Below are 13,781 nucleotides of genomic sequence, written 5' to 3' on the forward strand. Positions count from 1 at the left end.
GACACGAGAACTACGACCAACCAGAACGCCCGAGGCACCACCATCGGAAGGGCGTGGCTATCTGGCGGAACTTCCTCGACTAACCCGAAGATGATGTTAGGCGATGTTCATTATGTGTTGTTATCTAGGTAATATGCTAGGGCATCTATCCGCGGCCTGAGGCGCGGGTATACGGCAAGGAGGAAATGAACTTCGCGTCTCTAGAGATATCACGAGCTGAATCTCAGGAGTATACTATACTATTCTTATCAATCAAGGTTATATTTAAGTATTATATGCTTATCCTTCGTCCTAAAATATCTACCCGTTATCTGAGGCGCAAGCATACGCCTGCTAGTTCACGCTCCGAAACATAAACTTCACCATCATTAGCCACCGAGACTTCCATCTAATACCTTTTCGCCACGATCACCTTAGGCCACTGCCCCCCTATACTACCTTCTATCTAGAGGAATGGCCGAGCCGGTATCCTTCCTTCCGGTTGATCTCGGCTATATAAGGGCGCTTCGATATAGGTATCCTTAGCTTAGTATTACGGTCATCAGATTAACCCTATAACGTCCCGGCGCCGATAAGGCAGAATAAGGTAATTCATCGTTAATAATATTAGTTCCTCTATATTCTATAAGAGTAGTAGAGTAGCTAACCATGTATTTCGCTAGACTTACTATCTATCGACTTAATATTCTAGATAAGCAACCACGTAGGTATAGAATAGGTACTATTGCGAATTTAATATTAACTCTAGGATAACCTAAACTAGAGGAATATACCGGTAACTAATAATAAGATGCTATATATTTATCTCTAATTTTATTAAAGTAAGTATTAAGCGAGCTATACAAAGTAAATAAGCAAGTATCTAAGAGGTTTCTTATTATAGGGTTATTCTATTTTTATTAATTACCGGGGGCTAAAACTAGAATAGCTAACCCATATTTCTTATTAGCTCACCCGGAGCTCACTACCGGCTCAGGTAAAAGTAGCGACTACTTAGGATCGTGGGCGAGAAAGGAAAGAGTATAAGTCGATATTTGCATTGCGTATTATTCTGTTCCGACATCTTAACTCAACCGCTGGCACGGATATGAGCAGGACTGCAGGTAATGAGTATTGAACATGAGCAGAACTGTAGAATTCGAGTGACATTCTGGAGTCGAGGCAGTCTGGTTGTAAGTATAAATAGATCTTCTGATGTTGCAAATTCTTAATTCTTACTCTCACAATCATTGCACCTTGACACCAACTCCCCAACTCACCATTTCTCTTATTCCACAGCTCTTAGCAACTGACAATATGGCGCAAGACCAAGCGAAGATTATCACCGAGACTGATGCTCACGAGATCATTGGCTACGCGAGTCAGCCGCCCCCTGAGGGGTCAGCCCCAAATGACTTGGATCAGGACTACATCTTCAAGAGCGCGATGGAAACCCTAACGCGCCTTGACGAGTTGATCGTCAAGGTGAACGGCCGAGAGCACAATCCCATCAGGGGCGCCGAGTGGCTGTCAGGGGACGCCAAGGACCTCTGCGATAGGCTCGTCGAGGCCAAGAAGCCCGTTGTCGAGCTAGTCGACCGGCTCAGAAAGAATGGACCACCAGTCCGAGAAGAGGATAACAGCATGTATTTGGAACTGTTTGGTTATTGGAATGTGGTTGATCCTCTTATTTCGGAGGCCTATAAGTTTCTGGGACACTAAGCTGTGACAGGGGAGTTTGGGTGGTTTGTTGGTGTGACATGGGATAAGGAGTTATCTTGGGAGATTTATTAATACAAGTAGATCTGAATTCATGTTTGGTGTTTTGGTGTTATACCTGTGGTACTGGGCGTGAAATGTGACAATGTCGTTAATTCAAAAGAAGAGGCTATAAATAACAGTGTTATTTCCCGTGTTTCTAGACTGCTTCTTTGTCTCAGTCAGTTGGATCGCAAGGGTTTTGACGGGAAGAGCGATGCATTGGTATCTTGATAGTATGAAACCGTGACCACGACAAAGAGAACGTCTTGATAGGCGCTGATAAGGATCCTGGGCAGTTTTTCATGCTTCCGTCTTAGCACGTATACAACATTAGTCAACTGAATCAATTTCTAGCCTCAGCGGAGTACGGCATGACTGCATTAACTCATGTGTGAGCTGTTCTGGCAATATGCCATACCCGTTCTCACACAAAACAGTTGAGTTCAGATAATGATTACAAGAACAAGCTCTCTGGGAGACGCCATTTATATGAACAACAAAGAGTTGAATTGAACGACTCAAGTCCTTTTTTTCGTTTTGAAACCGCACAACTTGTAGATAAATAGGACATTTTCTCGTTCTACCTGTTACTCTTCTCAACATCGCACCCTGATAACAAGCATCTACTTGTCCTGGGACTTTCCTTACTTCATTCATCTTCCAACAACCTTGATTCTCCGTAGCCTCCAAGATGAGATTTTTCAAGAAGACCGCTGACAAGGAGACTGAAGATGGGTTGGTCATTTGCCCCGCCGCCCAGCCGCCGCACATCCTTGACCAGGGTGATCGACCTGTGCCGCTTGACTACGTCGCCGAGCCGCCGGACAACCCTGACCAGGCTGGTCGACCCGTGTTGCCTGACGAGAAGGTGCTCGAGGAGGCGAAGCAGCAAGGCAGGGACTCCCTCATTCAGAGCGTGATGAAGACGGTTCAAGAAGTCGACGATCGCATCTTCAAGATGAACGAGCTAATCCTTAATTCCGTCCCTGGAGGCGAGTGGCTGTCGCCGGACGCCAAGGACGTCCGCGATAGGCTCGTCGAGGCCAAGGAGCCGATCGCCCAGATGCTCAAGGAACTGACGGAGCCCGATCCGAATGTCGAAGGGGATGAGGTCAAGCTGTTTGTGAGATTTTGGTCCTTCTTGGCCCACAGTCAAAAGGTCTGTCTGGAATCAAACAGATTCTTGGGCAAGTAAGCCTAGATGGTTGGTTTGCGTGCTCTGTTGGTGGGAAGTAGTTGTTATGGCTGTGTTGTAACTAAATAGGTAGATCAAGCAATTGATGTTTGGTGTCTGGCGTTTTACTTATTGTGCTCGCGATGAAATGTGATAATAAGTACTAATGTGTTCTTTATTATAGTTGCAGCCGGGCCCTTGATAAGTTAACTGAGCCAGAAGATGGTGATAAGAAGTGCAATCGAGAGAAGAGGCTACCGAGATTGGCAATACGCAAAGATAATCGCTTGCATGACTCAAGATGTCTTTAACTGAGGCAGCTCTTAGAAGCAGTATACGACGTTCCAGGAGTTGACTATAATGTATTGCACTAGTCATGTAAGAAGGACCGGATACTTCTTGTTCTTGCTCTGGTCGACTGTCTTCCGAACTGGTTTCCATAGAGATTCTTGAAAGGGGTAAACAATAGATATTGCACGTCAACGATTTAGACGTATATCACACATCAAATAAAGCTTCTGCCATGCCCTAGATTCAAGTTGTTTAACCTCATGGCATACTCAAAGGCAGACTAAGGCGCCTCGTAAGAGAAACACTGTTACCAATACAGTTAAGCCACTATGCCCAATGCCTTTCAACGTAATAGTCAATATCAAATATGCTTTACAAATGCATCCTCAACACTCTGCCTCAACGAACCTTATTCATCAAGAACACGTTGACGATTCGCAATCATAAAAGCGGCTCTCGTATCAAGGGCCGAGCTTCAACTATAAAAAAGAATGCAAGACTCCTTTCTGGCAATGACAACTCACCATCACCACCAACAACAACAACGGCGCGACGCAACACAACATCATACACGAAGTGGCGACACAAACCACGCGGTGCATCCTCCCACTGGACAACTCAAGACCGGAAGCAAGAGTACAGATGTCACAGGAAATCGCGAACTCCTTCGAGTAATAATGCCCTCTTCTCCAAGAAGCCCGATACTCCAGCAGGCTGCAAGTTCAGAGAAAGACTGGGACTGATCGTTGGACTCCCTCGTCGGCAACACTGGCTTCTGTCAAGGTGATGGTGGAAGGTTCCAATCATCACATTCCTTTCTGTGACTCTCGAGACAATGAGCAAGGGCCCATTGCCATGGTTCGTCGCCGCTCATACCATGCTAGTAACGATTCACTCCCCAAGGCCAGTCCCATGAAACATTTTAGAATCAGGGCTGTATGGCTAAACCTCAGCAGATGCCTCCGAAGAAGTCTCAGTCGGGGGACGCCACTAAGCCCAAGCGGCAAACACCACGCGACCCTGACCACTACTTGAAGCACTTCACTGCCAATGGTGGGCAGTATTGTCCGCCCGTGCAAGTTAGCGTTAGAGACGGATTGATTTCGACAATGCTCCTCCAATTGCGCAATTCACTGGTGCCCTCCTGGTGCTCCGACAAGGACCGACAGTATCTACCTGAGGTCAGACATCAGTGCGAAGCAGCTGTTCCGGATCAAGAACCCCTTTTATTTTGTTCTCGGTGGATGCTCGCCTTGGAGGACGCCCAGTGTGGGAATTCTAGTGACATCAAGAAATGACAACCTCATCAGAAACCAGAGCAAAGGACGCTGCGATTGGATTTTTCAGTGCGATCTTGGCTCAGCAGGTAATAATTCTTGTCTACAACCATGTCTGCGAGCCGAATTCTCTATAAAACGCTGGAGTCAGCGATTGCATTATCAAGCGGCCTGAAATACGCCTGGTCCTGGTTCAGCGCAGGGAATTGGAGCCTCTACTATCGGCACGTTCTAGGGGCACAATGTCGACATGGCCCTCCTCTACCTCGCGACAGGATACACCACGCGACAGACGTGACGCCCTTGAAGACCGCAATCCATCGTGACGTTGGGGAGATGGTCTTGGACGTCGCCTTGTTGGCGTGACTTGGCGGCTCCAGTTTCAGGTCTGGTAGAGCTAATGCCAGTCAGCATATTCAGCCTTCAGTTGGTGATCGCCGCCCAAGATGCCCAGGATATTGGTAGGTGGTTGCCCAGGAAAAGACGGAATAAAGTGAACCCAACTGGGCAAATCGGTGTAAACAGGACCGCAATAGCGTGTCCTCCCGATGGTCTGACCTTATCAGGGCAAAAGCTCAAGGCTGCCCTGCGCTGCCTCAAGGAGACTGGCCTCATGAGGCTGCTGGAGCCAAAGAAGCTCCTTGCGGTCTCACGGCCTTTGTCAGACCTCCAGAGAGTCAACTTGGTCTTCTTCGATTGCCGCTTGCTTGAGCTCGAGAAACTTCTTACACCCCAGGAGCAGTCCTTCGTCGGTCATCAGAAGCAACGTCTAGATGGCCTCATTGGGCGTATCGAAAGTGAATAGACACATTGTTATCCTTAATTGGTGCTCTGCTGGGCCACCCAGCGACGCCCACACGAATAGACAGAAGTGCAAAGCTCACTCGCATACACGGAAATTAAGTACATAAGTAGAAGGATGTGACCCATTTCAGCTAGAGGAGAAAACTTTTGAATCTACGAGACCATGCCTGCTACACAAACTTACTATCTCGGCGATGAAGAGTTTGATGGCTGGGCAGGCCCAGTGCGAGTCACCTACAATAGCCACGTGAGACAGAATCTCCAAGGGGGTGCCAATCCCGTGCTAAAGAGGGCACTTGAAGACATTTCTGTTCAAGCCGCTCTTGAGCGTGCGTTCGCTACTGTGCATGTTCGGTAAGACGGACCTTTCTCAAGTAGCTTCTTCTGACACGCACAGCTCAAGTGTTCACGTCACGACAGTTGATGAGTTTGGTCAGAGATTCAACTACGATCCTCATATAACTATTGAGTGTAGCGGAATTACTGGGCATGTGTACTGCACTGGTTTTGCCTACCTACACTGAGCTACCACCGTACTGGTACAGCGATATGGAGTTTTCTCACGCCAAGCGGGAGGATCGTACGCCTTCTACTCAAGGCTCATGTTATGATTCCCCAGTCGTAGGACAGAGACCTACTGCTAGCGTCTATTACACGGGCCATGAACCCAACCCGCCTTCTCCTCCTTTACCACAGTGGGTTGCGAGACCAGCCTATGTTGCGGCTCCCGGAGTTGAGTATCAGTGGTGGGATGGACAAGATTTACCCATCACATGGCGTGAGTATAGCCTCTAAGTCTCTGATAGAGAGTCGATTTCACAGAGACTAGTTCCCCGTGTGAGACTGGCAGGTCTCCTAATTACTAAGGCGGTATACGTGGACCACGAAGAGCTTTCAGCAGGGGCAACGGTTTGACGTAATGGTTATGAGGTCATTCAATGTATTGAGCTCTAGTTATAAATCTTGTCCTGCAGCCCAGGAAGAATTTCCAAATCCTTCTTGCTGTGCTCATACTTTCCATTGGTGATCTTGGCACCGCTTGTTGGACGCTGCTGCTGCGTTTGGCGGACCTTGACCCATTGCTCTGTTGTCAGATGCTGGCCTAGTTCTGTAAACACGTTGGATGTCAGACCGAGCCGCTTGAGAAGGGGGCTGTTGTCAATAGGGTCGAGAACGACATTGTTGTTGGGTCTATGATTTATCAGTATCATGTAAAATAGTGAAGACGGATGACTCACCTGGAAAAGTACAACACACCCAATCGGTCAATGTGTGCCTGATCTGCTGGAGGCGCATGCACCCGATGAATACTCGACTTGATAAGTCCACCCGTCAAAGCCGTCAAAGCATCACAAGTATTAATAGTGATGGTCCCATCCTGGGGCTTGACCCATTTCCACTGACCCTCCGAGTTGAGAATCTGCAGGGCGGCAACAGGCTGACGGAACAGAAGCGTCAACGTGCCAAGGTCTGTATGTCCGGGGACGTACAGGGCTCCAAGCTTCTGGTTTTCTTCCTGGCCTCGGGCGGCGTAGTGCATGTAGCGGAGGTGGTCTTCGCCCTTGACGTCGTATTGGTGGGCGCGGACGAGTTGGTCTTCGTCGGGGAGTTCGAGGAGGATTGCAAAGAGGCGGAGAAGTTTGACCACGACTTCATCGTGGCATTTCTGAAAGTGTTAGAGGTAAGAAAAGGTGTGTGTGTGGTTTTACTTACACGACTGAAGGCTTCAATCTCCTTGATGTTGGCACCTAGAACAGGTGGCTGATGACGCTCGTGGAAGCCGTCAAACTTGGGAATATTGTACACTTGAATATTGTCCTTGATGCCATTTCCGATACTGCATAATCTTGGATTAGTTGAAGCGAGGAAGAAAAGGAGTCCTACTCACATCCGATTGCCAGCCGGCCTGTACCCGTTGTACTCTCCCTTGACCAGATCGCTCTCATTGTGATACTTGAGCTTCTCTTCCAGAGGCAGGGCATAAAATTCTCGGCCTAGAGCGAATTGACGGTCGACCTCTTCCTGGCTGATGTTGAAGTTTTTGACGTAGAAGAAGCCTGGACTATAATTAGGCGTTGCACCAGAAGCTCGTGTTGTTGTTACCCACCAATGTTGCGGACGGCGTGGTCGAGCTGCTTCACAAGTTCTTCCTTGCCGCCAGGTTGGTCGAAAAGGCTCAGGTCAAGAGTTGCCAACTCTGCCCAATCCACTAGTCGCTCATTAGTGACGCGTCAAGACGTTGGCTACGGTAGACTTACGGTCCTCCTGGGTCACTGGGACTTGCTCATATCGGTCGATCAATACTCCCGGCATTTTGAATCAGGTGTCGTTGAAACTTGCGGGGTTAAAGGCAGGGATCAGATAACAACATCAAAGGCGATGAACAAGATAATAAAGAAAACCCCGGCCGAGCACGCAATATATACCCACTCCCGCGTTGTGCGGAAGCACTATCCCGATCCCCGGAGTTATCGGTCCTGGCCCGACAGACAACGGCAATTATTTCCGGCCTTGACCAATGAGATTGAATCTTTTGATATCTTGTTCGCGTTAAATTATACCGATTGCATGGTGGTTTGTAGTAGATCTAAGCACGTAATGCATGCGACCAGCACATCATGCGGGAACCGACAACTACTGCAGGGCCGAGTGGGATATAGGACGTAGTTTTGGGGTAACTTCCCTGTAGATCCCTCGTTTATTCCCATTAAAGACGTTTTTATAATCCTATCGTGATAGTTTGACGACATGACGTCTTATGAGGAGTATGAGACGCCATCCGAGTCTTGGCCATTTTCAGTATTTGCGACTTCGGAGCTCTGATAGATATCCTAGTGCGTTTCATTAGTTCTGGAGCCTCGGTTCGTGAGAGTCATGTCGGAGATGCTTATTATTCTCGGATCTTCCACTTGCTGTTGTCCGAAGTGGCTGTTTGAAAGACCTGGACTCAGTCAGGTGAAAGTCTATCAGGCAGTCTTGAGAGAACTTGTCAGTCTCTGTTCATCATGACAACCACCGACATCAAAAAGAAGAGGCTATCATTGCTTGGACTCTTGAAGGAAATTTTTAACTGGTATCCTTCTGAATATCCCTCGGAGGAGCGAAAGTATGCACAGCCAAGTACTGTCCTGAACATGACTGACTGGCTCTAGATTACTCTTCAAGCTCGATGTTTCAATTTTGGTCTTTGCATGTCTATGCTGTAAGTAACCTAGCTATTATACTCGGGCTTACGGGAACTAACGAATGCCAAGTCTTTGTCAAATTTCTAGGTAGGTTTCACCTCACCCATTGAGTTTCCAATCTAACACAAGCAGATCAAACCAACATTAGCAATGCATACGTCAGCGGACTGAAGGAGGACTTTGGCCTCTACGGAAACGAGCTCAACTACTTCAACGTCTGCTACTACACGGCTTATGTCGTCTTTCAGGTTCCAGGCATGTTGTTGATGTCTCGACCGGCATTGTAAGAGTAAACCCCTTGACAGTTGTTCATGATGCTCATATTTAGATAGAGCAAGGTGGCTTCTTCCGACTCTGGAAGTTCTCTGGGGAATCGTCACCTTTGCTCAGAGCCGAGTTACGAATGTGCACCAACTTTATGCGGCACGTTTCCTTGTCGGAATGCTCGAGGCTCCTGTATTTGCAGGCACACATTTCATCCTGGGTAAGCCATCACCAACCCGTCTTCTACTGAGTGCTAAATGTGGATAGGCTCCTGGTATAGCGGCCCTGAACTCTTTAAGCGCGCCGGAACTTGGTTCATCTGCAACCCCCTCGGATCAATGGTGAGCGGTTACCTCCAAGCCGCTGCTTACAAGAACCTATCTGGTGTTGGCGGCATGCCTGGATGGAAATGGCTCTTTATCATCGATGGCATCTTTACCATCCCTGTCGCGTTTCTAGGCTTCATCATTTTCCCTGGGGTTCCTGACTCGCCGAGACCCTTCTTCCTGACTGAGAATGATATTTCATTGGCCAAGCAGCGTCTGGAAAGGTACCGGATCCGACGTCCTGGAAAGATTGGACGCGATGTGTTTAAGCGCACTATCAAGAGATGGCATATTTGGGTTTTTGTATTCTGCTACATGTGAGTTCAAAGTACTCAACTGAGATGCTATTGACTAACGGTTCTAGCTGCATGATCATCTCTTCCTATCCTTCTTCGTACATGAATCTCTGGCTCAAGGACGAAGGTTATTCGGTTGGACAGATAAACACGCTACCGACCGTCACCTCTGCCATCACCATCGTCGCTTCTTGGCTTGGCACGACCTTGGCGTCTATTTATCCGTCGTGGATCATATACACCATCGTTGAGGGTTCTTGTATGTTTGCGACAATCTGCATGATTGTGTGGAAGATCCCCAAAGGGCTAAAGTAAGTTAATGAGACTATTGACGAGGGTAAAGCTGACCAACGTGCTAGATTCTTTGCGTGGTACCTGTTTGGTGTATCAGGCTGTGCAAGCCCGATCTTGTATTCAACGGTCAACACCATCGTCAAGGATGACTCTGAGGAGCGAGCCCTCATCATGGTAGGCATAGATTCACCCACCTGTACTCACTGCAATCAGCTAATAGAGCAAGGGGTCGATGATGACATTCGGGTATTCTTTCTACATCTGGGTTCCTCTCCTACTCTTTCCCACAGCTGGACCCAATGGAGCGCCCAGATGGCGCAAGGGCTGGCCGGTTACGCTGGTCTTCTTCTTCTTGCTTTGGTCAGGGTTCATCACGGCCATTGTGTTGTGGAAGAAAAGGTGAGAGATTCATAGCAACGAGGTACAAGCATCTAACTTGTGAATAGTGGTAAAAAGGCAGAGGAGACTCCTGCCGATGACGAGAGTGCAACCGAGGATAGTTTAGTTGAGGGAGAGTCTATCACTGTCCAGCGGGGATCCGATTCTAAATAGTAGGGGAAGACGCCCATCAGCGTGTCGAAATGCGCGAGAATAGGAAGCATGACACGCCATCTGCAGCATTTTCCATGTTGGAGCTCCGATGGAAATCCTACTGCGTTTCATTAGTTCTGGGGCCTCGATTGACGAGATCCATGCAAACCCAACTGGCTATCGTTGAACCTCTCGCCTGAGCGGCTCGATCTCGTGCCAGCGACGAGTTGAATGCCAATTGAACAAACAACCTTGAAAGCAACAAGCTCGCCGCTGGACCTCTTGGAGGAGAACTCGAGTGTACTATAACCCAGTTCCTTGCCTGGAGCTGAGCTTTTACTGCTCTCAGCTGTCAGTGGCCGGCCGGCGAAGCCCCGCAAGTCTATACACAATTATACAAAAAACTAGTCTTGTATTCTAAGCCTGCAATGAAGCCTGCACCCACTTCACGATACCTCCTTTGGCGATGATTTCCTGAACATTAGGAGGCATCTCACCAACCTTTTCTACCCAAGAGGTGCCGTCCTGCTCAGTGATGGTCACTTGGGACCGGCGGACGTCCCAAACAAGTTTCCAGCCTGTCCGGCGAGTCAGGGGCTTTTCCGGATCGTCCCCGTACACCTCACGAAGCCGCTCGACCAGTTTCGGGATTTCAATACCAAGAAGAGCATTATTAATGCCTTGTTTTTCTTTAGCATCACGCGCAAAGAAGGAGAATCAAGAGTACTCACTATTGCGGCTGAAGATATTGCTGAAGCTGCCAGCAACAACGAGAGGGATCCGGTTGGCTAGGATAGAAGTGGCGGCCTGTTCCCGGGAAGACCCAGAGCCGAAGGAATATCCGGCTACCAGCACATCATTTGGTCTAATGATATTGCGGAACTCGGTATCGTAGTTCTCCATGCACACCAAAGCCATCTGCTCTGTTGTCATGCCATCCTGGTAAGTATAGCGTCCTGGGTAGATACCTGATAAACGCAAAAGGGTTAGCACTTCAGAGCCTTGTTGGGTCTTGTATTTTAACAATACCATCAGTGTTAATGTTGTCATTATCGCCTACAGCGGTTAGCGAATGACTCCTCAACCGTATACAACAGCCACTCACAAAAAACGATTTCGCCCTCGACTTTCTCGGGGAAGCCCGGGAGGACATCCGTCAAGGCCTCGCCTTCAGTGGCTGGGGGACTGGTCGACTTCCCAGCAGCCCCTTCAGCTTCAGCAGCGCTAATCACGCTCTCCATCTCACCGATGACTTGTCCAAAAGCATCTTCAATGGAACGAGCTTTATCGGCAACAAAGTCGCCGGTGCCCTCGCCAACAACAACCTTCTCAACTCCTTCGGGCTTCAAGTACCAACCAGGACTGGCAATCCGACCCTTAATGGCACTGGCCGCGACTACCTCGGGGCTAGCGAGGTAACACAGCGCCTTGGGGCTACCTTGAACAGCAAGTTAACATGGTGCGTAAAAAAAGCTCGAGACATGATGGAGTTACCCATGCGCCCTTTGTAGTTCCTATTACTTGCCGATATGCCCACCTCGCCTTCCTCGAGTAAGCCCTGCGTGAAGGATCAGGTTAGCGTTGGAAAGGAGCTTTGGAATGTAGGTAGGATATTTGCTACATACACGGCCCAAGCCTATGCAGGCTCCACATCCGGCCGGAAGTAGCTCAGCTCCAGACTGCGCGAGAACCTGCCAGTCTCCAGCCTCTTCCGACATGCGCTGTTCGGCCAGGGATGCAGGTGCGAGATAGAGCTTGACACTAGGATGGACCTTGGCAGGCTGGCCATTGTTACCGGCCTCGCGGAAGACACGAGCAGCAGCTGCGAAATCCGTACTCCTACCATTGGTGCAACTTAGAAGATATGCCTTGTCTATAGCAATATCCTCAGCAGCGAGCTTCTCAACAGGGTTGGCAACTTTGACTGAGTTGGGACCAGCAACGAAGGGTGAAAGGGTGGATCTGCGATTTTGTTAGTCTGTTGGGAGTAACATTTATGAACGAGACAGCCAGGATGACTGTTGCTTACAGATCGAGGAAATATTCCTTTGCGTATTTGGCACCAGGATCAGCCACAAGGGTATTCTCCAGGAGCTCGTCAATCCGCTTCTGGTTTATACGATCCTTGGTAGAACCGCCAGACGTGGCTGCGGCTGTGGCTCTGGCGCGGTACCACGAGATGAGCGTCTCGTCGACAGGGAACAGTCCCGATAGAGATCCCATCTCAGTTGTCATGTTGGCGATTGTCAAGCGTTCGGATATGGGGATGCTTGCAAGAGTCTGTCCAGACCCGGTGAACTCGACACACATATTCAAAACTTCTGACTTGAGCAAGGCGCATAGGGCAATGATCGTGTCTTTGCCCGTAACCCCCGGAGGCAGAGTACCCGTAAAGGTAATTTTGGCAATTGGCGGGACTCGCCAGAATACTGTCGAGGTTGCGAGGACACTTGCGGCGTCTGAGCGGACGATGGCTGTGCCGAGACATCCAACGCCACCGTAGATGTTGGAGTGACTGTCGCTAGCAACACTAACGGTTCCTGGCCAGGCGTAGCCTTCTTCAACCATAATCTGATGCCCGATTCCGTGTTTGGCGGGGTCTATCCAAGTCAACTCGATGCTTCAAAGAGTGTTCGGAGGGGAAGTCCTGGAGCTGCGCATACAAAAATCAATGCCCTGCTTGTTGGCAAACTCCTCAATCAGACGGTATTTGCGTAAGTTTTGCTCAGAGTCGTTCTGCACATCATGGTCAAGCCTGGGACAGTCAGACAGGGCTTGTGGGCTGGGTCAGGACAAGGTAACATACGTCATGACGACCTGACGATTGTCCTTGACTGAAGTAGCACCCATTTCCATAAACCTACACAGCTTAGTTAATGTGCCATTGCGACGAGTCAAGCGCTTACTTGGTAATCACAGGAAACGAGTTGTCGTGAGTCATACTCTTATGAGGGCTTTGGCCAAAGAGCGACGTCAGCTCAATTTCCCGACCTTCGAACCAGGACTAGACCAACCGCAGTATCACGTAATCTCCAGCTCTGACTCTTCTTCCTCGGGCGACGCCATCTGCGTGAAGTTGTACAATCTTCTCGGTAAGTGTCTGTGGGTAGGTCCGAGTGGCGGAGTCCAGGGAGGACTGGAGGGCGGAGAAATTGGGAGCGGTCTCGAGCTGTGAATGGAAGGCCTGTTGGCATTGCGGACTGGCTGAAGCATAGTTGCGGAACCGAGGTATAGGCACTGCTAACAATCGCGAGCGGGTGATCGAGGTTCGGGTCTGCCGCGTTGCAAGCGCGGCGGCATCAAGACATATCGCTCTTCGCTAAAGAAATACCATTCAGTCAGTCTCGATGGGAAAGCTGCACGCAATAGAGAATCGGTAGCTTGGAGGAACATACAAGAGCAGACATGATGGATAGGTGCAGTCGGGCAATTGCGTTGATGATCTCAGAGTGATTCTTCGGTGGAGGGGGAATTGTGCCTCCCAAAAAGAAAACTTTTGAGAACTCTCGGCACAATGTCGGTACACCTTGGGCAATATTACATAACTTGGTAATCTGATGAGGAAATGGAAGTGGGGCTGGCGGGGGGGGGGGGGGGGG

At 49.1% G+C, this 13,781-nt stretch overlaps 6 protein-coding genes across 6 annotated transcripts; 4 read left to right on the forward strand and 2 right to left on the reverse strand.

The window, feature by feature from the left end:
• Positions 1-648: 648 nt before the first annotated feature.
• On the forward strand, positions 649-1,701 carry NECHADRAFT_78310 (uncharacterized protein; the record flags this gene model as incomplete). The annotated part of the gene is made up of 5 exons (XM_003042810.1): positions 649-703; positions 823-846; positions 950-976; positions 1,096-1,172; positions 1,279-1,701. The coding sequence occupies 5 exons, from the start codon at positions 649-651 to the stop codon at positions 1,699-1,701; spliced, it is 606 nt and encodes a 201-aa protein (XP_003042856.1).
• A 730-nt stretch (positions 1,702-2,431) lies between these two features.
• NECHADRAFT_78311 (uncharacterized protein) lies at positions 2,432-3,116 on the forward strand (the record flags this gene model as incomplete). The annotated part of the gene is made up of 3 exons (XM_003042811.1): positions 2,432-2,863; positions 2,920-2,931; positions 3,099-3,116. 3 exons carry the CDS (start codon positions 2,432-2,434, stop codon positions 3,114-3,116), a joined length of 462 nt encoding a protein of 153 aa, XP_003042857.1.
• Positions 3,117-5,449: 2,333 nt separating this feature from the next.
• Positions 5,450-6,081, forward strand: NECHADRAFT_78312 (uncharacterized protein; the record flags this gene model as incomplete). The annotated part of the gene is made up of 2 exons (XM_003042812.1): positions 5,450-5,640; positions 5,832-6,081. 2 exons carry the CDS (start codon positions 5,450-5,452, stop codon positions 6,079-6,081), a joined length of 441 nt encoding a protein of 146 aa, XP_003042858.1.
• A 155-nt stretch (positions 6,082-6,236) lies between these two features.
• NECHADRAFT_92229 (uncharacterized protein) lies at positions 6,237-7,599 on the reverse strand (the record flags this gene model as incomplete). Its single annotated transcript, XM_003042907.1, has 6 exons — positions 6,237-6,477; positions 6,525-6,952; positions 7,000-7,123; positions 7,175-7,343; positions 7,394-7,495; positions 7,545-7,599. 6 exons carry the CDS (start codon positions 7,597-7,599, stop codon positions 6,237-6,239), a joined length of 1,119 nt encoding a protein of 372 aa, XP_003042953.1.
• A 692-nt stretch (positions 7,600-8,291) lies between these two features.
• On the forward strand, positions 8,292-10,054 carry NECHADRAFT_37175 (uncharacterized protein; the record flags this gene model as incomplete). Its single annotated transcript, XM_003042813.1, has 9 exons — positions 8,292-8,392; positions 8,439-8,488; positions 8,541-8,558; positions 8,604-8,754; positions 8,804-8,955; positions 9,003-9,378; positions 9,426-9,668; positions 9,717-9,825; positions 9,878-10,054. 9 exons carry the CDS (start codon positions 8,292-8,294, stop codon positions 10,052-10,054), a joined length of 1,377 nt encoding a protein of 458 aa, XP_003042859.1.
• Positions 10,055-10,527: 473 nt separating this feature from the next.
• NECHADRAFT_78315 (uncharacterized protein) lies at positions 10,528-13,589 on the reverse strand (the record flags this gene model as incomplete). The annotated part of the gene is made up of 12 exons (XM_003042908.1): positions 10,528-10,564; positions 10,628-10,862; positions 10,914-11,150; positions 11,288-11,620; positions 11,677-11,740; positions 11,808-12,144; positions 12,212-12,782; positions 12,846-12,937; positions 12,989-13,042; positions 13,089-13,186; positions 13,265-13,501; positions 13,578-13,589. The coding sequence occupies 12 exons, from the start codon at positions 13,587-13,589 to the stop codon at positions 10,528-10,530; spliced, it is 2,307 nt and encodes a 768-aa protein (XP_003042954.1).
• Between the last annotated feature and the right edge of the window lie 192 nt (positions 13,590-13,781).

The sequence above is a fragment of the Fusarium vanettenii genome, assembly GCF_000151355.1.
Source record: "Fusarium vanettenii 77-13-4 chromosome 3 genomic scaffold NECHAsca_31_chr3_5_0, whole genome shotgun sequence".
Taxonomy (NCBI): domain Eukaryota; kingdom Fungi; phylum Ascomycota; class Sordariomycetes; order Hypocreales; family Nectriaceae; genus Fusarium; species Fusarium vanettenii.